Source organism: Syngnathus floridae, chromosome 4 (genome assembly GCF_059516105.1).
Source record: "Syngnathus floridae isolate MCC-2025c chromosome 4, RoL_Sflo_1.0, whole genome shotgun sequence".
Classification (NCBI taxonomy): Eukaryota; Metazoa; Chordata; class Actinopteri; order Syngnathiformes; family Syngnathidae; genus Syngnathus; species Syngnathus floridae.
The window spans coordinates 14,616,125-14,639,913 of record NC_142416.1 but is presented as its reverse complement, the minus strand read 5'-3'; the positions used below and the strand labels follow the sequence as shown (position 1 = coordinate 14,639,913).

General features: G+C 39.6%; 2 protein-coding genes across 4 annotated transcripts; one reads left to right on the top strand and one right to left on the bottom strand.

Moving 5' to 3' along the window:
- The first annotated feature begins 175 nt into the window (after positions 1-175).
- Positions 176-23,789, top strand: gpr83 (G protein-coupled receptor 83). Of its 3 annotated transcripts, XM_088373925.1 has the most exons (7): positions 176-662; positions 8,738-8,824; positions 9,007-9,093; positions 9,548-13,630; positions 14,778-14,903; positions 17,866-17,999; positions 19,050-23,789. In XM_088373925.1, the coding sequence occupies exons 4-7, from the start codon at positions 13,196-13,198 to the stop codon at positions 19,765-19,767; spliced, it is 1,413 nt and encodes a 470-aa protein (XP_088230051.1). In that variant the 5' UTR covers positions 176-662; positions 8,738-8,824; positions 9,007-9,093; positions 9,548-13,195; the 3' UTR covers positions 19,768-23,789. The 3 variants fall into 3 exon arrangements, with proteins under 3 accessions (XP_088230051.1, XP_088230053.1, XP_088230052.1); XM_088373927.1 differs by lacking the exons at positions 8,738-8,824; positions 9,007-9,093; XM_088373926.1 differs by lacking the exons at positions 176-662; positions 9,007-9,093 and having other exon boundaries at positions 7,691-8,824.
- ankrd49 (ankyrin repeat domain 49) lies at positions 4,553-7,321 on the bottom strand. The gene is made up of 3 exons (XM_088373928.1): positions 7,116-7,321; positions 6,200-6,425; positions 4,553-5,479 (listed from the first exon to the last, which is right to left on the bottom strand). Exons 2-3 carry the CDS (start codon positions 6,413-6,415, stop codon positions 5,003-5,005), a joined length of 693 nt encoding a protein of 230 aa, XP_088230054.1. The 5' UTR covers positions 6,416-6,425; positions 7,116-7,321; the 3' UTR covers positions 4,553-5,002.

Genomic DNA, 23,789 nt, shown 5'->3' with positions numbered 1-23,789 from the left:
ATTTATTTTATTTTATTTTATTTTATTTTATTTCATTTTATTTTATTTTATTTGGGGCAACAAAAGCAGTATTACAGGAGATATAGAAAATCCACTTTTTTTTTTTTTTTTTTTTAGCTTTCAAATACATTTTATTGTGCACTTTGAGTCTCCAGGAATGTAGAAAAGTTTTATCTAATCCCTCCAGGTGTTGCAGAGATACTTTTATAATCTGTTTGGGGATATTTGTTTTTTACTCCGTTCAATTTGATCAATTTTCTATTATGTATTTTTATCGCTTACGTCCCAGTCTTTGGGATGGCACTACCAAACAAGGCAATGGGTGCGGCCAAACGGTTTCTCAAATCCGCCATCTTTATTACCGTGAGTGACTTTTGTGGTCCAAACAACTCAAGGATGCCGAAGTGGAGAACTCAAAATGATCCGTTGTTGGATGCATTAATACATGCAACTAATTTCCCCAGCATCAGAACCTCAAAGAAGTGCCTGGTTAAATTTATCATGATACATCTGGGGGCAAAATCTTGCGTGTCTGTGTGAAGCACTTCAAGGACGAGTGTTTCAGAAATCTCAGTCATTACAGAGAAGGATTTGCCGAAAGACTTTGTTTCATTGAGGTTTCAGTTCCTTCAATCTTTGGAAACGACGGACACAGTGAAGCGGTAAGCTTGAGCTAACACAAATTTAATGAGCTGTATTTCACTTTCATATTATTGCGTGTCTATGATACCCTCGTCTTCATGGCATTGCATCAGCCTTTCTGCTGATTTTAGCACTCTATATTGCCACTTTTGGTGGATGTATTTTGAGAAGTTGTATCAGATGAATTGCATTGAAGGTGCTGTTTTATTCTTGGGAACGCAATGTGTTAAATGCATTCGTTAGCTTCTTGCTAACGCTAGCGGTAGCGTTAGCTTACTTCGTAGCTTGACTGCAGTGCTTCACTGTAGCAAATAAGTGTGACTTCATTTGCACATTGGCTCTTCAAGCAGTGTGACGCCATCGTTCTGTGAATAGCTGGCCTTTTAAAAAATCAATTATCAAACGTACAATATAGTCTTTATTGTCTGCTTTTGCTCTGGGTAAGTAAAAAGAAACAATATATATAATTTAAAATGTTATTATTATATAGAAATAGAAATATTAAATTTAGCTTAAATTTCATTTTGGTATCTCTTGTTTTGGTCTTAAGTGTCAAGAATCCATACTTCACACACATCTGAAGAACACTCACAGTATCTTAAATTTACACTTAGAGGATATAAATCACCAGTGAAGAATCTTCTTCATCTCTCCGAAAGTGATTCACAGTTTACTTTATTCTTTTCTTACCACCCCCAACCAGTGCTCAATTTTCCGGTTTGCAGTATTGTCACTGTAATATAACATCTCTATGCTGCTCTATGTCTCAACATCATTTGTCTGTAAAGACCCCTACAAGTTTCTGCTCACGACTTCCTCAGCATCTATGTCAAGCCATCTATTTAGACACTCCACGAATGTGACAAATATTAAATCTTTGTGATCTTAATATTTATGTCATTTGGCCACAAATTGCGTGTCACCCCCTGGCGACTGTTTGCTGGTTTTCTGAATAAAGATTAAATAATGCAAATCTCTCGCTTGCCCTCTTTTCTATTCTTTTTCTCTTGAAGTTATATTCCGGTGCATTTCACATTTACAGCTGTTTTTTTAATATATGGCTGGTAAAGTTAGAAGTATTAAGGTATTTTTATGCTAGTATTGCTACTGTTCACTGACTATTTATATGTATGTTTTTTTCAAAATACTGTTCTGTACTATTTTTTTATTAATATATATATTTTGTAATCAAATCACTTGGGGGAAACTCTTGAGGGTCTTCGCTTCATCTGTAAGCTTTGCCATCTCCTTTCCTTTCGTAAAAGTTGATCAGAAGTAACCTTTGCTACAGGGCCACCTTTCTTAAGCATTTTTAGACTTCAGTGGCAGTGGCTTTGTGTATTTTAATGAGTCAGACATAGCTGTCATCTATTTCAGTGCCGCAATCTCATATTTTGTCTGTCACATCCCCCCACCATCCTCTCACTTATCCCTCCCACCGCCGTTATTGTCGCAGGATGTCTTTAGAAAAAGGACAAAATCCTTGCTTGAAATATAGAAAGTGGTCATTTATGGCCAAAGGTGACCATACAGATATAGTGAGGTGAATCAAATATGTTTACGGTAATGGGGTGCGGTGGCTTTTAGTTGGCTTTGTGTGTGTGTGCGTGCGTGTGTTTGTGTGTGCAATGCATGGAACCTGAAATCAGATTAAATCAAATGAAAATGAACACATAAATGAATTAAATGGTAGATGACTCATGCTATAAAGTGAAGAGAACGGCTGGAAATAGGTACAATCAATTCATTCATTCATCCGTTGAAAAATTCAGTCAGTGCTTTTGTTAGTTTGACCCTGCAAAGATGGCATTGAAAACCCTCGACCACATGCTACCGCTCAATCATACATTGTTAGATTACTGTCATTTTGATGTCATGTGAAAGAACAATCATTTTAGCTGAGGAATGGGTTTTTTTTTTTCGTTTTTTTTTCTTAATAATGTGACGGGAGCACAGACAATAGCAGTTCAGGGAATGAGCACTGAAAGACTCCAGAAAGTATATTATGAATATTAATTATGATGAAATGAATGGAAATCACACAAAACACTATTATGTTGTCAATAGACCATGTTGATTAGCCATTCACTGCAATTTCTTTCACTCTTCCCTGCCAGCCTCCTTCATCAAGAGAGGCAGTGCTCAATGGAAATTACCTACCGCCTATCAGCGACTCTTTTCATATGACTGCTTAGTGATAAAGACTTACAAGGAGACATTTCTAGGAAGACTGTTACATACCAAATGTCATCATATAATTGAGAACCAACATTTTTGTCTTTGAGACATTTTGGCATTCAGACATTGGATTTCATCGCTGCCAGTGGGCTGATTTTCTGGTGACATCTTTTTTTTTTAAAATCTTTGAGTAAATGCATTCAGTCGGTTTCACAATAGGTGGATAGGGTTTATTATTATAACTCACTCTAGCCATGGATGCGGGGAGCAAGATGATCACCGAAAGAACGTACCATTTTCAGTAGCCTTCGTCCTTATACGTCACGGAAGAACGTTGTCATGAAAAGCCTCTTTTCAAAATGTTCAACCTAACCCAGCAAGTACCAGGCTGAATTAATTTACTATTTCAAACATCAGGTACTTTTTTCTAACAATGACTAACCAATGTTATGACTCACTTAACCTTTATGCGGCAAGTCTTATTTACCCTGTCACAGCTTCAAACTTCAGAGACCAATTCCTCCACTGCTGTTTTTCCCACCATTGATTTTTGATTTAAGATCAAAATCTATAAATGCACCAAAGGCGAGCTCATTAGAAGGCAGGACCAAGTGACCTTTCTGTATGTTAAAGGGTTTTCCTCCTTGGGAACACATAATACTTTTCCCTGCGGCTGCAAATATCAAATTGCTTTCACTTTCGCATTTCTAATGCACTCCGGTAGATATGCGCAGGTTGCCACAACAACTGAACTACCAAATGAACAAAGTGAATCTGCATCTGTACAAAAAAAACTCAAATTTGAGATCAAATGGTCTTCACTGCCATTCAACACAGACAATTGCTCTTTCTCTCTGGCAGCAGGGCGAAAAGGCCAAACTGCCTGAAGCGCTATGGGAATATTTGTACGTCTCATCTTTGGGACTGTCAGGTGGTCGTGCCTGGGTAAAACCCTTCAAAAGAGATTAGAGATTGTAAATTCATTAAATTCGCTCTCAAAAATGGACAGACTTTACACGGTCCCCATTTTCTTCATTAACCTAAAGAATGGAAAACACTCTTTTTTTAGTCTCATTTTATTCCACAGATGGAGGATGCTGTTCAAGGAGTGACATGCCCAAGCTTTTGTGATCAGTAGGGAGATAGGAAGACTTGTGACCATCAGATGTACAGCTTTTGTAAGAGCAGCATTGCGGTAACATTACGACACTAAATTCAAACGTTATCCTCAACACATGCAGTAGTCGGTTCTGATCATTTTCCATTACATGTTAATCAAAAGCATTCAATTATGTGGCTGATCATTAAGAACCCATGACACACGACATAAACGAGGTCAACTACCTGCAGGCTGACTCATTCATCTGAATTTCTGATGTAAAAGCCGGGGGCAAAAACAACTAGCTCCTCTTCCTCGTTCTTCGGTTGCTTCTGTGCATATTTATTATAGAGCGAATTGTAATTACACTGACAGATGTTTGATTATCAGGAGCACACAAAAGACCAATCCGAGGTCTTACAGTTCGAAAAACAGAGTAGGTAACATTTATTGTATTTTTAACACTTGTAGTTTTACTGTTTTTATTTTTAGCGTGTGGGCTGGCTCAAGTGTTCAGAATATGTAGATAGTATCGACTTTAATTAGGTAAGGTGACTTGCAGTTTAACTTGATTGTTAACACAATTGCCCTGCACGTCTGATGTGCTCAGGTTGCTAGGAGACAGAGCAATGCTTTTCACAGTATTCTTACTTATGAGTTTAATAAGTTTCGGAAAATGTCAGGAGAGATATCACAATAACAATTAATTCAAAGCACAGTTCATTTCCAAAGTTACACAAAACGCAAACTGACAATTTGTCACCACAGACAAGACGAAAAAAAAAATCGATGCTGTAACCTCCAAAATGTCTGCAGTTACTGAAGAGAAGGAAAAACGTTTAATGTTGTATACAACAGCAAACGGCCTTTGATTCTTCTGAGAGGAAAGGTCAGGGTCAAAATAAAAGAAAGATAGGGAAAAACACATTTTCCAGTTTTACTTCAACAAACATTCAATATGAAAGTTGAATCTTCAGCACATTGACCACAGCAGATTATGCAGTTTGACATTATTAAAGACATTTTAAAAACAGTTAACAAGAATTTGTCCAAGGGTTACCTCCGAGGTCTTGAAGAAAACATTCACAGGCTGGGAAGTATACTAGCGCAGTCTTCTACCATCTCAAAGAGGAAGTGATAGGGGCCGCTACGTCGAGCCAGCTCACTGGCGCTCTCCCCGCTGTAACTGCGAAGCCCTGCCTTCAGGTGGCGCTGAGAGAGGAGGAGCTCCAAAGTGTGGCGCCAGTCACTTTTGGCCGAACTGCTGTGCGAGGCCGCTAAGTGCAGAGGCGTGAGACCTCCGTTGGTCTGCGCGTTGACGTCGGCGCCATGATGCAGGAGCAAGGTAGCCATGGCAACGTGGCCCCAGCGGCACGCGCTGTGGAGAGGCGTCCAACCGTCAATGGTGCGAGAGTTCACCTTTGAGCCCGCAGCCAGCAAGGACGCGGCCACGGCCGTGTGGTTGCTATAGGCCGCTCGGTGCAGGGGAGTGTAAGCATCATCATCGCTGCTGTGCACCAACGAGACCTCTGCCGATAACAATCTGTGGACTGTGGACACCTGTGAGGTAAATCACAGTGGCAATCAATAATGAATGGTTTACTCGCTGGCTGCATAGTAATTGCTCTCAGGTAGCAGTAAAAAAGAGCTTGCAAAAAGATTGGCTCCACAGGATATGTGCGCCATAAGCAATGCACTATGTTCTTTAGCAATCTACTTCAAAAAATGAAGTACGCCAGGGGTGTCCAAGGCCCACTCACACATCATGTGGCCTTCAGGCCCACTCACATTGTACGGCTTTGGCTTTTGTTATGCTCAGCCTCGAGTGATCACTTTTCCATGACACCTTTTGGATCTGTATGGCTAAATTGGAAGAGCTTTTGAGAACCTCCTCTGAGGTGGATCTAAACCCGAGCAAGGCCGCGACGTCACTGCGGCTCATTGTCGTCACCCTCTGGTATCCAGGAGACTCGGCAGTCGCCTTACTTGGTGGCAGTCACCGGAGAGTGATGACAACGAACCGCTGCACGTGACGGCAATTCGTACAGACGGACGAGTGAATGAGTGCTCGCTGTAATTCAAGGGAAAGAAACCGGCGTATGAAATTGTAAATATGAGTAAAGGGATAAGTGACATGTCCAAGACAAACTTGGGACTTGAAGGCTACGACTTACTGTATGTGTGACCTATCTCTGCACTCTGCATGATGTACATAAATGGCAGAACGCAATTATGTTTAAACATGAGTCTACATACACCGGTCAAATTCTGCACACTTACACGATTGTTTTCTGCAGCCCAGAGAATGAGTTCTGCTGGTTTGTCTTTGAGGCTTTCTTCTTTTTGTAGATACCACTCCTCACTATGGACTTCTTCATCCTCCGTTTCTCCCTCCTCGTCTTTACTCCCAGTCCAGTGGCTATTAGCCCCTCGTGGAATCAGGTGGCTGTGTGTATTTATAAGCTCTAACTGGTTAAAATCATCTGGAAACTCCATGCTGATGCGTCTGTGTGTCCAAGAACACAAAAAAAAAACAATGAATAGTGGCATACAGTACTTGTCCATCTTTCCTGCTGAGTGCGGTGGGAAAAGGTCTTAAGGCTCCTCCTCGATGCTAACCAAGTTGAATAGTTGTTTGGTTGGATTGTGTACTTATTTTATGATTAGAGCACAGCTTTTTACCTTTGAAGGTGTACGTACCTTCTAACAATTCGACATCATGCTATCGTCATTTTCCACTATAGTAATATTGGAACAAAGCGGTACAGAAAATGGTTGGATGGATGGATGGATGGATGGATGGATAACAGTTGAGCGAGGCATGCTTTCAGTGCATTCACCTATCACGCCCATGCTATTTGACAGGGGAAGCGAGCTAGATTTTTCACCATGGTGATCACAAATTTGGCAGGCTTCTTTCTGGTGAGCCAATTTAACAAAACGTGGTTTTGCTTTCAAGGGTCTTCACCATATGTATTAATAAAAGCTGCTGTAAATAAAACCCTATACTTGCTATAAATGTTTTCTTCCCACAGTGAAAGGTAGGAGTCTTTTCTGCTCCAGGTATCTTCGGATTTCCATTTACAGCTCACGATAAAAAAGAAAAAGCATGGTCCTAAAGCTGTCCCATATGCAAGAGCAATGTTTTTGTGCGTGTTTCATTTTAAATATACTGGACGTAGTTCAGTGTCGTTACCTGTCAAGATTTGCGGCTTTACGACTGCTGCTGTTTGATGGCGTTCGATTAATACACGGACATCGAGTATTTTAAAATGCAGCTCACGCAAGTGTCATGGTCATAAAATTAATTCGTATTTAAAGAACGAGTGCACAACATTTAGAATTGTCACGCCTCGGCTGTTCGGATTCAAAACAAAGCTGTTTTGTTGCTGTGTTAGGGAAATGTAGTTTTTAAGAATCGAAATTTAATGAGAATGACGTTTCAAACACTACATTACCCACAATTAAACGTGATGCGTTTTCCTCTTCGTCGACTTCTATTGGTTTTTGACCCTACATTTTGAATGTTGCGACACTTAGCGGTTATTCCGTAAACTGCGACATTCACAGTTTACCACTCTCCATTCATCCAAGATACATACACGAGAACAAAAATCTATATTTGCTGAAATAATAATAATTGCATAATAATTTCCCCCCTTTTTGTGGGGGTGGGGGGCTAGAACAAAAACAACACATTTGACAGAAATAAATGTTTGTATTGTTCCATTCAATACAGTACATTATTTAACATTGACGTTGTATGGTCATCAATATATTTCTCAAATTTTAATGGTTAACAGCAAATTGTAATAAAAAAGTCAAAGATAAAACATGCTCTTTGAGTTCTTCCTTAACAGGCTCACTGCCCTAAAATCTGGTGAGGTGTTAAAAGTCTTGTATGATGTAATTGTGGCTGCTGGCACCTTTGCTCATGTTCTGATTTTCTCTGTCGTCCTCTGAGCATCAAATGGAATTAAATTCCTCCTCCTTTCATCCAATGTAAACCAAAGTAAAGTAGAGTATCTCAACATTGAATACCCTCGGTGTGTCCGATCACTTCAAAAGTAATATAACTTTGTAATATTTTTCAACCGAATGCTTGCCTCTGTGCAGCTTTTCCTGTTTATCTTGCTCTGACTTGATGCTCTTTTCTTGTAGCTTTTCCCATCAGAAATGATCCTACATCACTATCAATTTGTGTCTGATGTTCATCCTCATGGGGAAAACACAACTCCATGTTGCACCACACAGCTATAATAAAAATGTTCTCATCTTGTCTGTAACTTGTAAAAGATGTTGCGCCAATCAAAATACCTGTCCATCCATCCACAAATGGAGCCTATCCTTCAGGAAGACACCCAGACAGATCATCTTCCAGTCATAGGGCCAATTAAAAACAAACAAACAAACAAACATGTAAGGCTGTTTCCCCAAAAACTATTATCAATTTGGAATGGATTACACCATCAAATCTTACAACGCAAATCAGATTGGTCCAGCTTCCATCACGTATGCTAATGACAATCTTCCATTTCATTTTGTTTCCTTTTCAATTAACGTTACTGATTAGGCACGGATCAGTATTCAGGATTCCATTTGTTCTATTGTGTTCTGTAGTACACAGCAAAAAAGACCGTGCTTGTAAAAAGCAAACAAAGGAATTCTTTGAGAGTTTCCTATTCGCACCTCAGAATAGCAATCACATATTTTTTGTAAATTGAACATTTTCTTTTTGTATTGTTTTTGTATGTTGGCCTCACAGCGAGAGTTCCTGTGTTTACGTGCGTCATGTGTGCAATTTGCGTCCTCCCTCAGGTTTCTCAAGAATAGTCACTCCTGGAGTTTGTGGATGATTTGCTGCATGTTGAGCAGTTGAGACCACATTGTACTGCTTGGCAAGTGGTAACGCATCACTTATATTGTTTTGTGTATGCTTTGTTGTGGCGTACCGCGGTTATTATTGATAGTTCATCTCGTCTCAGCCCTAGGCATCTGCAAAGAATTTGATGAATTCGCAACATTGATTTCAGCTCATGTGGAGGAAGAACTTTTTTGATCATTCTCCTCTTTCTCATTTGTTAAAGATGCTTTTAAGGCTGACCCTCATTTTAGAACTTTGAAGAGTAAAACAGTATTCACAGCTATTAAATGGTGGATGGAATGCCAAAAAGGTGATTTGCTCTTGGCTGTTTATTGCGATAAGAAAGTGAAAAAATGTTGGCACCTCAGTATTTATATTGGATATAAATAGTATGTTTTTTAACCATATAGGTGAACTAAGAATAAGAATAAATGTCCTTGGGGGACTTCTTCATTTTGTGGTCCTGATAAACATTCTGATTTACAGCCGTGTTTGAACCAGAGGGAAAGATAAATATCGCTAAGTTTCTGTACTGCAAGTAAGAATTGTGATAATGACAACTACGTACACATTGAGCACTGCCACTTAAATAGCATATATTGAAAATACTCCTTGCATGTTACTCATCAGTTGATGAACTATTTGGCTGTTAGTCAACACTTGTTTCTATACATTCAAACTCAACTTGTAGCTAATGTGACGGCTTCACAGATGCTGTGATTATGAAGATATAATTTCAACATCTCTGATTCTGGTGTCCTCAGGTCTGGTTGTTGGAGACCTCAATCTTGCTCCTGTCTCCTCAACTGACAGCTTCATACATCATGTGGACCATGGAACAAGTTAGGAATAAAACGCTGTACCTTCCGTATGCCCAAAGTCAATGTAAAGGGAGCTCTTATGTTAATTTTTTTAAAGAATATACTATTTAATCATCTATTATTGTATTAATATTATTTCAATTGTTGTGGTTTATGTTCAGGGGTGCACATAATTTGTGGCTTTGTTGCTATAGAAGCATGAGATTGATGCAGTTGCGTGGTGCTCATTTTATTTTGTGACTCGCTATCCTCAATGGAAGTGGAAATTCATGGTTTTATTACCTTTAATTATGCGTGAATAATAGATGTGGCCTCTAGCAATATCTTGAAGTATTCAGAGGTGAGTGATTTGATCCCAGAGCTTGCCATTCTCTGTAGTTTGCCTGTGTGGGTTTTCTCCGGGTCCTCAGTTTTTCTCCCACATTCCAAACACAGGCATGTTAGGCCAGTTTAACACTCCAAATTGTCCGTAGGTGTGATTGTGAGTGTGAATACTTGTCTGTGTGCCCTGCGATTGGCTGACAACCAGTTTAGAGTGTCTACCCAAAGATTGCTGGGATTGGCACCGGTTCCAGTAATAATAACCCAATCAAGCCCATACCAAATTAAAAATATCTGACAAAATCAACATGCTGTGGAAACGGTTTCTCGTCCTTACATACTTGTAAAAAAATGGAGCATCGGATGATTACCGCTTTCAAAAGCTACTCATCACACTCCAAGTGATTCAAAATAAAGAACGTAATTGACAGTGAAAAGTTCCTACTGATTCCACAGCTCAAACAATAGAGAATTAGGCCTCATCAAATGCATAATAAAGTGAGACCCAAGGACGTTACGTTTCCTTGTGTCTATCCAAAAGATTTGGAGAGATGTTGGGCCTCATCTACAAAATGCTACCAAAGCAGTCCTGCTCAATGCAGCACTTACATATAAATGAAGGTGGTTTGAGTTGAGTTGGGCAGGTAAGCTAAAAGTTTTGTGTATGCGGCACAATGTGCAGGCATCCTTGTTATTTTGTTTTTTGTGCCGTCCACAAACATGAAATATGCTGACACTTTGTCCCCAATGATGCAGGGTTGCCGTAGGCACATAGCTCAAAGTGGCATGTCATATCCACGTCCCTCTGTGCCGAGCCTCTCCCAACTGACTTTGGATGAGAGGTGGCGTTACACTTTGAACGCTGCTGAGCATTATTCAGCGTGATTTGATTCGGGTTCATGAGAGAAGCAGACAATGAAAATCCATTACTGCATTTTCCCTAGCACCTTAGAAACCAGATTATTAGACGTGTGAAAGGGCTGGAAGATTCACTTGGTTCCAAATCAGGCAGCATGTAGTACATTAAAGTATGAGGTTAAATAATGCAATGAGTCACTTGCCATGATCAAAGCTGGTATCAACTAAAGCAGGGATCACTCTAATGTCCACAGCAGGCGTCACAAATTGTCAGTCTAAATGCAAAAATGTTTTATATGCGGTACATCTCGGTATTCCTGATTCACAAAAAAAAAAAAAAACTTGTCTGCAAAAATCACCACTGGTGTAATGAAACAAGTGTACCTGCTAATTCTAGTTGCATCACCGTGCATATGATAAAGGGACCATTTTTCACATATACAAAAAAACTCTTATGTAGCTTTTGATAAGGAAAATGAAGCTTTCTTGCGTTTTCACTTATATCAAGTCGTTTTGGAGAAATGAGTAAATAACTAAGGCTTTGTTCACCCTGCAGGGCATGATTATTTGTTTTTGGGTTGTTAAACCTGATCTCTCCTCGTTCACGTTACAAAACTAATGCCACTTCTAATGTGAACAAAACGCTTCCGTGCACATGCACAAATGTGAGCATGCATCGAATGAGGGCCAGTGTCTGTTTTAAATATTAGAATGGAGAAGGGGCTGCTCGTGAGGCACTGGTTAGCACGTCCGCCTCACAGTGGGTTCAATTCTACCTCGGGCCCTCCCTGTGTGGAGTTTGCATGTTCTCCCTGTGCCTGCGTGGGTTTTCTCCGGGCACTCCAGTTTCCTCCCACTGCCCAAAAACAGGCATGGTGGTGTGAGTGCCCGTGACCCGCCCGTGAGGACAAGTGGTACAGAAAATTGGTGAATGGATGCAGAAGCACGTTTGGTTTAATAAGGAAGATGTCTTGCATATGCAAATTCACCCAAAACATAATTAATTATACTTCAAAGAATAAAAAAAGAAAAGGTCTGACTTAGTTTTCTTTACAGTGCATTGTGTTGTATGTAAAAATGTGAATACAATGGCAACTGCTTAGGCAGGGGAAAAAAAAGTACAAGGGGATTTAAATGCTACTTTTATGTGTGCAACTCTGACTTATTCTGCTGGTTGCCTAGCGCAGGAATGTTCATTTACATCTTACATTCACCAATTGTGGCTGTTGGTGATTTGAAACTCAAGAAAGGTTGTTTGTTTCATTTCTTATCATCACATCATGTCTGCATTCTAGTCCCTCTCAATCGGGGACAACAATAATTCCATTTAACACAAAATGCTCTGCATATTTTCATTATGCGTAGTCTGATCATCTCTGTAGAATAATTGAAGTAAAAATTGAGTTCAAGAGTTTCCCCACACATCTTGAATGACTAAATTACCCAAATCCAACCGAATACAACAGCAATGACAATAAGGACTCCAATGATAATTCTAAATATGACTCAGGCTGTGAAGAATTATGAAAATGAGGAAGACTTAGAAAAAAACAAACAGTTCACCCAGCCAGAAGGTTTTTACATTTGGTTGCACAAAATATAGATGTGTTTGCTTGAGGCAGTATTTGAGATGAATAACAATGCGGTGAACACTAAAAATGTTTTCTTGATAAACAAATACACATAGCCAATTGCCAATATATTGATCCTACTTTTCAAAAAGATGCAAGGAGGAACATTTGAAGTACTTATAATCAAAAGTTAATTCTAACATAGAGTGCGCTCATCAGAACAAAGTCATCCCGTTAGACTCAAATGCCTGGGGCTGTCAAGTGATGTAAACTTTGTCAAATATACACACTGGCCTCAGAGTTTGAAAGTTTTCAGGGCATTGCAACTGGACTGCTCTGTCTTTTTCTTGGAAGACAATTAGCCTCTCCCTTCAGTAAGCTCCATCAGTTGATGCATCAAGGAGACCTGGCTGCAATAAGAAATTACATTGGGGGGGGGGGCATTAAATATTCTATTTTCACTTGTTAAATCTAAATGTAATGTAACTCAGTCTGAATATAAATAACTTGCAACAGTGCTAAGAAATGCTGTTATTTAATAATGGCAGTTCATCCTAGAACCTAAAAGACAAACAAAGAACCAAGGTGTAGTGGCTGTATTTAATCAACTCAAAAGTTCAGCTTAGCTGGGTGTACCTAATATTGTGGCCCAAGCGAGGCTGGCTGGCGGGCGCGCGCGCACGCTGCAGTACTGAAGCTGAAGACAAGCAGTGCGCCTCGCAACTTGTTGCGCGTTGCCCCTCCGTCGTCTCCTGCATCACATCACTTGCAAGGCGGACAGCGGACACCTTTATCCACTTAGAGGAGAGTCCGAAACGAGGAATATAATTGCTTGGCCAATATGATGAGGAGTGGGTTTGTTTGCTTGACCACAATGGTGATCTGTATGGTCACAGCAGCAATGGGACTCAACAAAGTCAACGACAGCGCACCTGAGGCGAGCGGGTTGCTTTCTTACGGGGAACTTGTTGCCAACACATCAGGGAAGTTGGGCAACAGAACTTCGCCTTATTTGTTGCTGGATTTTGACGAAGGCATGTTGGAGGACTGGCGTTCCTTGGCCAGTGGCGACGGGCGGCGCGGCAGGGAGTCGGGCGTCAAGGCGCTGCTGGTAGCCGCCTACTCGGTCATCATCATCATCTCCCTGTTCGGAAATACGCTGGTGTGTCATGTGATTGTGAAAAACAAGCGCACTCAGTCGGCCACGAGCGTGTTCATCATGAACCTGGCTGTGGCCGATGTGTTCATCACTTTGCTCAACACGCCTTTCACGCTGGTAAGTGCACACTCTCATTAGTTAAAAAAAAAAAAGAAGACAAAATTGACTTCAACTCTTAATGAATATAAATTACATTATTATCAGATTTCCTAATTGAAAACCAAAACAAAAAACAATTTGAGGGGTGTTGATTAATTGCATTGATTAATCAGCACCCCTCAAATTATGTTTTTGTTGCATGATTTTAATAAAGAAAAATAATATTGCATCTTATAAAGACATGATAATACACAATAAACACAACTTTTAAAAAATAAGCTGTTTTTCTAAAGTGCAATTATTGCACATACTGTAGTATTTGTGTGTTGGATGTAGCATTTAAGAGTAATGGGTGATGATGATGTTAGGAGCTGGAGTGGGTTGGTGAGTGGGTCTTTTGAGTGTTGCTTTTGTTTGTTTTACTTAAATTACATTCGGTAATGGGTCTGTCCTTGACTACATGTAAGGGCCATAAAGTTTCTTGAATGCTCAAAAAACTCACTTCACTTAAGCGATAGTGAGTCTGAATAGAATATTCCAACTTTCAAGGCAGCATTGCACATATTTACATAATCTATGGTGAATAAAATCTATGAATTTTATTTGACGTTATGCAGGCAATTCCAGCACTTTGGGTGAGAGGCCACAATTGCAGAGTAGTGTAAAGACAACAGGCCAAGTAGCATGACACATAGCTCGCTAGCTAAGAATAACAACATGGTATGGGCAAACATGACAGGCCAAAAATTACTGGGGATGACCAGTGAGATTTTTTTCTGCTTAGTTATTTTTGAACATAATACCAAACATGTATAGTGACACCCCCATTACTGATTTTAGTGGGCAATCCAAATTGTTCCCAAAAAACGTGATTGGCGACCTTAAGCCCTAACAATAGCTTCCGTGGTTAAATGAATACATCAACTTGTCGGTTCAACCCCTACTGAACCGTGGTGCACGTTTGGACCCTGGGGACCTTTCAGCCCTGCACCCTTCTCCATCACAAAATCTCAGATCCTGTGAGAAAACTTAGAAATGTGAGAATAATGGCCATATTCTCATGGCACACCATTTTTTTTTTTATGGGCAGATAGAGTTGTCATTGCCACCATGCATCTTCCCTCAAAGAGATCTGTGTGTGTGTGTGTGTCTGTCTGTCTCACAGGTCCGCTTTGTACACAGCACCTGGGTTTTTGGAAGAACCATGTGTCACATTAGTCGCTTTGTGCAATATTGCTCCCTGCATGTGTCAACTCTCACACTGACTGCTATCGCCCTGGACCGGCGACAGGTGAGTTGTGTGCATGACCTGAACGACTCTCCTTAAACCAGTGCTATGACATTTCGTAGTGCTCAGTATAAATAGATTTTCTTTTTTTCACAAAACATAATAGTAATACATAATATTACACCGGTTTACTGCCATTTTTGCAGTTGTTGTTGAAGTACTAATTTCTCGTGAGAACAGACTCGGGCAGGTTAATCACTGTTGGAATTTTGTGCAGCTCTCCTCACGTATCATGTTTGATTTTATCTCGGGAATTATGATTTTAATTAAGATTGAGGATTGAGATAAGGGGATTTGCTGTCCTTTAAGGGTGTTATATAAAAAAATATTTCTCTTAACAGATAACTTTATACATTGTGTTTATCTCACATTCCCACATTGTTTTTCTCTTGTTGTGAGTTTGTGTTATTGTGAGCATCTTTTACACCCTCGGAACACACTTGCACACAGAACACACTCACAGCTTTTCAATTTCCATTATTCATCAAATAACGTCCAAGACAGCACCTATAAATTAAAGTGTTTAATTGTGGATAAAATTGAATTTTTGATTGCAACGTGCTACAGCGCCTTTAAATCCCAGCAAGCCTTGAACTCTGTTTTACATGCCAGACTGTGTATGTTGCTGTAAATGTTCCTGGCTCTGGCAACAAATTGACTAAATCGATGTTATTAAATTAGATTTTAAATACGTATCATTGCATGGGCGGCTCGGTGGACCACTGGTTAGCACGTCCGCCTCACAGTTCGGAGTGTGTGGGTTTGATTCTACCTCTGGCCCTCCCTGTGTGGACTGCATGTTCTCCCTGTGCCTGCATGGGTTTTTGCTGGGCACAGCGGTTTCCATCCCCAGAACGTCATTTTTTTCATTCAACCTATTCAATTTTTGTTTCTTCTCTCAAATATTGAAGTTTCTAAGCCTATTTTTATTGTCTAGACTTGCCTGCCAGTTCCATCAAGCATCACCTGTCCGGTTGATGATAGTTTTATGATAGCAACATTTTGACCAAGACATTGATTATTCCTCTTGTTGTCATTCATGTATGGTAACCTTTTAAAACAAACAAATTGGGACACATTCGAGGTTGACAAGAACTGAGGTTTTTGTTTTTAGGGATTCAACTCGATGAGCATTTGTGTTTATTTTAGAGCATTTTTGTTTAATATCTTCTCTCAACCTTGTGCTGTTCATTTCTGTTTATTTTAGAGCATTTTTGTTCTATATCTTCTCTCAGCTGTGTGCTATTTTTTTTCCAGGCAGACCGCAGTGTTCAAATAACCACTCATATCGCCAGCCAGCGATTACAACTTGGTATAAAACCAGGTGCAGCATTCACATCCTGGCTGAGCGCAATTTGTCACTCCTACGGGAAACATGCTATTGGAGTTCAATACTTTCTCTGAACATCTGATGTTTTAGTTTAAACACATTTTGATGAGTATATATAGTGCTATAGTTCTCTCATTCCCATAGTGGTTACTATGCACTAAAAATATGTAATAATTTGGATCTCATTATGTCAAATACCAAATACCATGTCCATATAAAAAAAATCTAAAAGTTTTCAATTGATGTACAATGTTTTTGCATTGTGCATAATACATGTATTGATGCTATACATATTTAACAGTTACCTGTAACGTGATGAGAGTATGAGATGTAGGCGAGGTGGAGAAGCAAACTCACTCATGATCAGATTTGAGAAGAGGAAAGCTGACAAATAAAGTAAACTGTAATATCAATAATGTGACGTCAAGGGCGTGCGGTAACTTTGGGAGAGGCAAGTGATTAAAGTAAAAAAAAATTAAACACGGTTGGTGATGTTATCGGGATCCGAAACCACCCTACCGCCCCGCTGCCAGCTTGTAAGTGGAGCACGCCGACTGCTGAGCTAAAAGCAAAAGCCAGCATCATCTGAAAGCTCAAAAGTGAGGTTTTACTAATATCCAACCAATCAGCTCTCCCTAGCAACTCTCACATGGAAGGAGTTGGAAAAATTTAGTGAGTGTTCAAGTGTTCCTCCTGTAGGTCCAACAGGATCACTATAACACTCATTCAACCACAACAGAACATTGAACTCACCCGATATATTTGATATAGGGAGCAGTGGAAAGTGAATGCTGATGATGACATTGCTAGACCTGGGCTGATTTAACTTTAGAGTGTAGCCGCTACAAATGAAAATGGGAGGACAGCTATTCAGGCAAGTGTTGTGTGATGACAAGTACGCATTGGAAATGGCTCACCGTGAATGACCTTCTGTATCTTTGGAGACGAGAGAGAGACACTAATGCAGAATGAAATATTGACAGTGATATTTCATATAATTTCTAGAAATGTTGTCCACTATACGTTTGTTCGATAGGATATATATATATATATACACACACATGCACGCACACAGTATATTTGTGAATAATTACCACAAAAACATGTAAAGACATGGACTCACTCGAGCAATAAAATATCAGTGTTAGAAGATGAGTCACTGATCGGGCTCTAATAATGTTCTGAGCTCCCGTCGTAATACTTTTTCTTCATTCGGTAGCCTCAGCTGAGTTCCAAACGCAAACTGGCAACGTTTTTCTATTCTTGTCTTGTAGTTGAAGTTGGATCTGAGTCTCGTGACTACGAAATAAAATTCAAGGCTTCAGAAAGATAGCCAAGCAAATCCTATAATTGGGTTACTAGGGTCTGAGTCTGCCACCTCTGGTGCACAGTTTTTTATTGAAACAGTGTGGGCCTTTAGTTTAACCTTTCCAAAGGTTTTGGTTTATTTTAAGTGAGATCTAAACCCTGTGGGGAAAAATTTAATCACATGGCATTGGATAAGTGACTTCAAAAATGTGATTGAAACAGAAAGGCAGGAGAAAACATAGCAGAGAATTCTGTGGAATTCTGAGAACGTTTTTATCTGTGTGAGACAAATTTAGTGACTTGTTCTTTGTGTGCGACCTCCTACAGGTCATTTTACATCCTCTCAGACCCCGCATGTCACCCACTCAGGGCAGTGTTTGGGTGGCTGTGATCTGGATAATGGCCAGCTGTTTCTCCCTGCCACATGCCATCTATCAGAAACTCTTCACTTTCAGGTTCAGGTAAAGACACACACACACACGCACACATGTGCGCGCGCACGTACACACACAGACTCATACACGCACTCACATGCGCACACTTAAACACACACGAACCTAGCATGAATCATTGAATCATATTTATTATATTGATACAAGAATAGGAGCATGACATTTTGGTCACCATGGCAATAAGGTGGTTGCTCACTGTTATCATATTTTAATAATGATGGAAATATCAGCTAATGATATGATCGTGAGTGATCATGCAGGTGCATTAGGCGGTTGAGGAGATTTCGAGGTGTTTTTATGTACTGATTACTTGCGCATTTTTTTCAGGCGAGCACTATAAAATTGATTCTACGTTATGCTGTATGATGAAGTTGTCGCTGTGATGAAATTGTTATAAATTGCATAGGCAGTGATAACTCCAATAATTGAAGGGAGCACGCATGTTCAATTGCCCTGAGGACATACATAGTAAATTACACTGAGTGTGTGAAAGACATGTCACTTTTTTGGGGACTTTTTATTTATAGCTGTAATGAATCTCAAATTTTGTCTGCATCCCAGAGAACACTTTCTTTGATTGACAAGTCTGAGCCCAAAAAAACATCCACGAAATAAAGCACATACCGATTGAAATTCTGAGGTGTGATGCTAAGTGGTCTACTTAAAATGATTGTGATATTTAAAATCTTGTCATTTGCCCTTCAAACACTCAAGCTAAATAGCGTAAATTGAACATTATTATGAGAAAAGCGGTGTAGGCAGCAAGTAATGTAGTAGGTCATGTAGTTTAGTCAGGATTGGTTTTTTTTGAATGTATCTGTTTTTCTTAGAAACGTTTGAAGTGCAAATTACATATTTTATTCAGAAAATTTCAAGTAGATGGCTCCTTGTCATGTTTTTTAAGGTCTAATGTACTTGTCTGCTTATTTTCATATGAATGTCTCCAGAAAAGCCACTTTAAAAGCCCATTTAATTCAACATGTTCATTTTTTCAACTGAGTCATTACTCTGCCTTAAATAAAAATCGTTGACTAATTTCAAGCCTGATTTCCTTTGCAGTCAAAAAAAGGAGCGCAGCCTGTGCCTCCCAGACTTCCCCGAGCCATCGGACGTCTACTGGAAGTATATTGACCTCCTCACCTTCATACTCCTTTATATGCTGCCCCTCGTCATCATCACGGCATCTTACACTACGTTGGCCCACCGGCTGTGGCACCACAATGCCATCGGCGACGCCACTAGGGCTCAGCACGCCACCCAGAGGAAGAAGCGTCGCCGCACGTTGGCCATGTTGCTCATAGTGGTAGCCGTGTTCGCCGTCTGCTGGTTCCCGCTCAACTGCTACGTGGTGCTGCTGTCCAGCCACGCCATCAACTCGTCCAACGTTCTTTACTTCTGCTTTCACTGGCTGGCTATGAGTTCCACCTGCTACAACCCGTTCATCTACTGTTGTCTCAACCCCACCTTCCGCCAGGAGCTACGCCTTCTCCTGAGCGTATGCAGAAGGAGTCGCCGAGTGACGGTGGAACTGGAGCTTGAGCGGCAACCCGCCGCCGCGCGCCCTCCGTGCCGCAGGACCGCCTGGCCTGACAACGATGAGTCGTTGGGAGAGAGGCAGGCTTTGCCGCAGCCCAGCCACCCATCCGTGCAGAAGAACCACGCTTTATCCGAGCAGTCACCCTATCTCAAGGACACGCACTCTCTTTTCACTGCCAGGCGGGCCCTCACGGGGAGAACTGACATACTGTCCGTCGAGCCCATTGTGGCTATGAGCTGACTAAACCCGTAACGCAGTGCAATCAGGACGTCTTTGATTACTTCTTCATGACCTCTATTACATTTCCATTTGGTTCTTTGGGAAAAGTGGCATCATCTCAGTTCATGTTTTTTTTTTTCTTTTCATGAAACTCCTACAGTGCGGACGAAGCAACCCACTGAAAATTCATTTACCGTTTGCTTGTGAAGAAACAGTTTCTCCTCATGAAACGCTGGAACCGGGCACAAGACGCAAACCTCTTGCTAAGATATTGGTACGTATCAATTCACAATAATCAACAATATTATGACCACTTCACCAATCTGTTTCGGGATGAATCAAATAATCGGCCCTTACAAAAGTTTGACACTGTGAGATAGGACTTCACCCAATAAGTAATGCGCTGTTAGTTTTTCCTAATAAGAGTTATTCCTCATATTGAGGTATGCAAAATATTATCGGCAACTTCTCACATTCTGCAGTACCTCATTGGCTCATGGATGAGGTGTAGCCCATCCTAGCTGGCAGGGTTCACTTTGGCCAATTAAGTACTACAGACCTTTGTTTGCAGCCTTTTTTTTCTTCTTTCTTCAAACAAAGCTCAAGATGGCTAAAAAATGTCACCCAAACTGGATGTGCCATCTGCCTCAAGTGCATTTAATAGTTCTGCCTGTCACAATATGTTGCTGCCGTAAGTAGATATGCCAGAATACATTATGTTTTTATAAATAATTAGCTGAAATCGCATAATTACCCTGATGTTCTCTCGCAGCCTACTAATGTGCCACAGGACAATAATTGGCAATCAATGGATAGAGACAAACACCAATTCACACTCATTCACACTTATAAACAAATGAGTGGCTTCAGTGAACCAAACATCCGGGTTTTTGGAATGTGAGGGGAAGCCAAAGGCATGCATAAAACTGAAACGTTATCTCCACATAGAAAGGCCTCAGTTTCACCATTGTGCGTAACTTTGTTAAATAAACTCGCATCCGTCAGTGTCAAACAAAACCCAGCAGTATTATCTTTTGAAAGGCGGGGAAAGTTGTCTCGAGCACTGTTGTTAGAGCTGCCTTGGAATCGGGAGGAGATCCATTCAGCACCCTGCCTATCACCCAGAAGCTATTTAAGATCACATTGTCTCAAAATGCGTTGGCTCATCGCTGTATCTTGCAGCACAAAGGAAAGCATAGATAATGACGTCCATCCTTCGGCTACAAAAAGACTATTGCTTCTAATCTACCTCGACATGCAACATTATGATATGAATCGCTTTTTATTCCTGCCAACACTTCAAAAGATTTTTTTTTTTAAGCAGTCCCAGAGTGTAATCAGTTGCACAACTCAGTACAATCAAAAACATTTGGATCCTTTTACTTTTATTTCATGGTTAAGATATCTCAAATCAATACAATTGACATTATTTAAGCATGAAAAGGTCAAGAGTCCACAATATGTATTTACTTTTTTTAATAGACGTACTGTATGCTGTTCAGTGTCACGTTGACTTGGGTGTGTGCTTAAGTGGACAGCATTTCATACTTCAATCACTGACTGAGAAGTGAGCACGGTAACTGAGTATTGATCAATCGAGCTATCTATCTGTCTGTCTGTCTGTCTCTAAAGTACAGGCACCACGTGGTATAATTGTGTTGGTCTGACCATAAAAAAAAACTTAAATCAAAATGCTTTATAATGTTTCTGTGTATAGGAAAGAAAAAAAAGTTCCGTTTTTGTTGTTGTTTTGTAAGTCAAGTCACGAATACAACACTCAAGGATCGTTTTATGATTTCGATGTACATGGTTTAATAGCCTAACTGAAGACATAGAATCTAGGATGTGAATGTTTTTAAAAGCAAAATTACAGACCTACCTTTTAGACTCATCGTTATGTCTATTTAATCCTGATTATGTTTTCTTTATTATTAATTCTTCTTTCATGGGTTGGTTTTATCCTTCACCCATTCTTTCAATTTTAAAAACACAGTTGACACCTAATTTTTCCATAGCATGGTCACTGAGTAAGAAGATAATGTGCAAAAGTTTTCATTTGTTGGATGAAGATGATTTTTGCTAGAAATAACACAAAATGTCAAATGATTCTAAGACATTTTTCAAGATTCATTTGTGGGGGGGAATGGAATGCTATTTTCCACATTCTTAATTTTCACAAAAAGTTCAAAAGTATTCCTACCCTTTTCTCACAACAGTCATATCCAATATTCTAAATGAATATCCTTGAACATGCTGTGGTTTGTAGATCAACCTTTCCCAGATGAATTTTTAGCTTGCTTCATTTCAGATGTTTTCGTTTTTTCCTTTGAACTTCTCTCGCCTTTGAGTTGATAAAATTCCTCCTCGTTGTTGACAATTTTTGGACCTTTTCACCTTGCTAGCTGTTTTCTTCTAGATCAGGGGTGTCAAACACATTTTTTTGTTAGGGATGCACTGTCAACGTCTTCTATGTACTACATACAGTATAAGCTACACAACAAACTGATGGATAACTAGTTTTGAAATCAGAGACTAGTAAAAACTGTTCAAATAGTTTAAAAAGATGAATGGTAATAAAACTTGCTTGCAATATCTCTATTTTTAAAAAGTGAAGACAGTTTATAATTTTAGTAATGACACAAAGTCAATGCAAAATTTGTCTTCGAGGGCCGCATAAAATTATGTGGCGGCCCAGATACGGCCCGCCACAAGAGCCAAAAAAAGCCTGATATTGTAAGAGGATTTGTTTTGGTAACACGGGTAATAAAAATGAGGAAATTTCATTTAAAACACTTGCGGCTTATAGTCTGAAAATTACGGTTGTTAAGATCTGCACAGTTGAAGATGACCACAATGTGTTCCATGGACATCTGCAATTTTTCAACTTTTATTGATTAAGTAATCAGTAAAATAAAGTTTGATTTGTTGGATGGGAATCTTGCTGGAAACAACACCAAATGTTAAAAGATTCATACATTATGGATGGTGATACAATTTATCCACAATCTCCTTTGCTTGCTTGGTTGCCATGGATTCTCCCACCTCCTCACATGTTCAAAACATGAATGTTAGGTTCACTGGAGGGTGTAAATTGTTCTTTGTTGTGACTATGTGTAGCAATGGTTGCCTGAAATAGATTCCAACTCATTCAAGAGCTGTAAGACTAAAGCAAGATATTCTATGCTTCAAATACACCTCTAGTTAATGTCATAAATTAATCAAAATGCAAGTCTCTGACCCCTGTGGAAATATCTGTGCGCATGCACAATATACACCGAGACCGTGCTTTGCATTGGAAAAGTCTGATGCGACAGCAATTTTCTAGGAAGTAGTCATGATTAAGTGTAAACACTTTTTTTTTATACAAGAAAACTATTACTGTCTCTAGGAAAATAGTTTCAGAGCAACAAAGACAATCCTTAAAACATGCCTTTGCCAATTTCAAAACATCTCTCATGGTCACTCAAAGTCTTCTGGAGCACTATTTATTTTATGTTTTGAATGACCCATTGTAGGTAATTTTCTTGGATCAAGGCCATTGTAGGTATTTCTGGAGACATCAGTGGATAATCTTTGTTCAATTTTAAAGGGGCTGTGTGGGAAATGAGTGAATTTAACTCAACATTATCTTTTTTGTCTTTCAACGGCCAAAATTGTCCACCAGAATAAATAAAACTTAATACAGTCCTATTTTCAAATAATCTTTCTTTAATGCCATGCTTTTTAATTGTAATATTTTCATGTCTGCTATGTAATTCTATGATAAACACAGATGTTTATATTCATGCTGGTTATATGATACCTATCCGAAATTCCTCACACTGAGATTTCATGGAAACTCTCCGGAAATTTACCACCCCTAATGCTAGCTGTAAATAGGAACCACATCATGTATCGTGTGTTTTCACCTTATTCATCGACATGGCTTTGTGATATGAAATGTATTTCTTCAATATGTTCCTTGAGTTAAATTTCTGTATGTTTACAGTATATGTAAGTCTATCAAACTAGTAAACCAGCTGGTGTTTGTGTGAAATCCATAA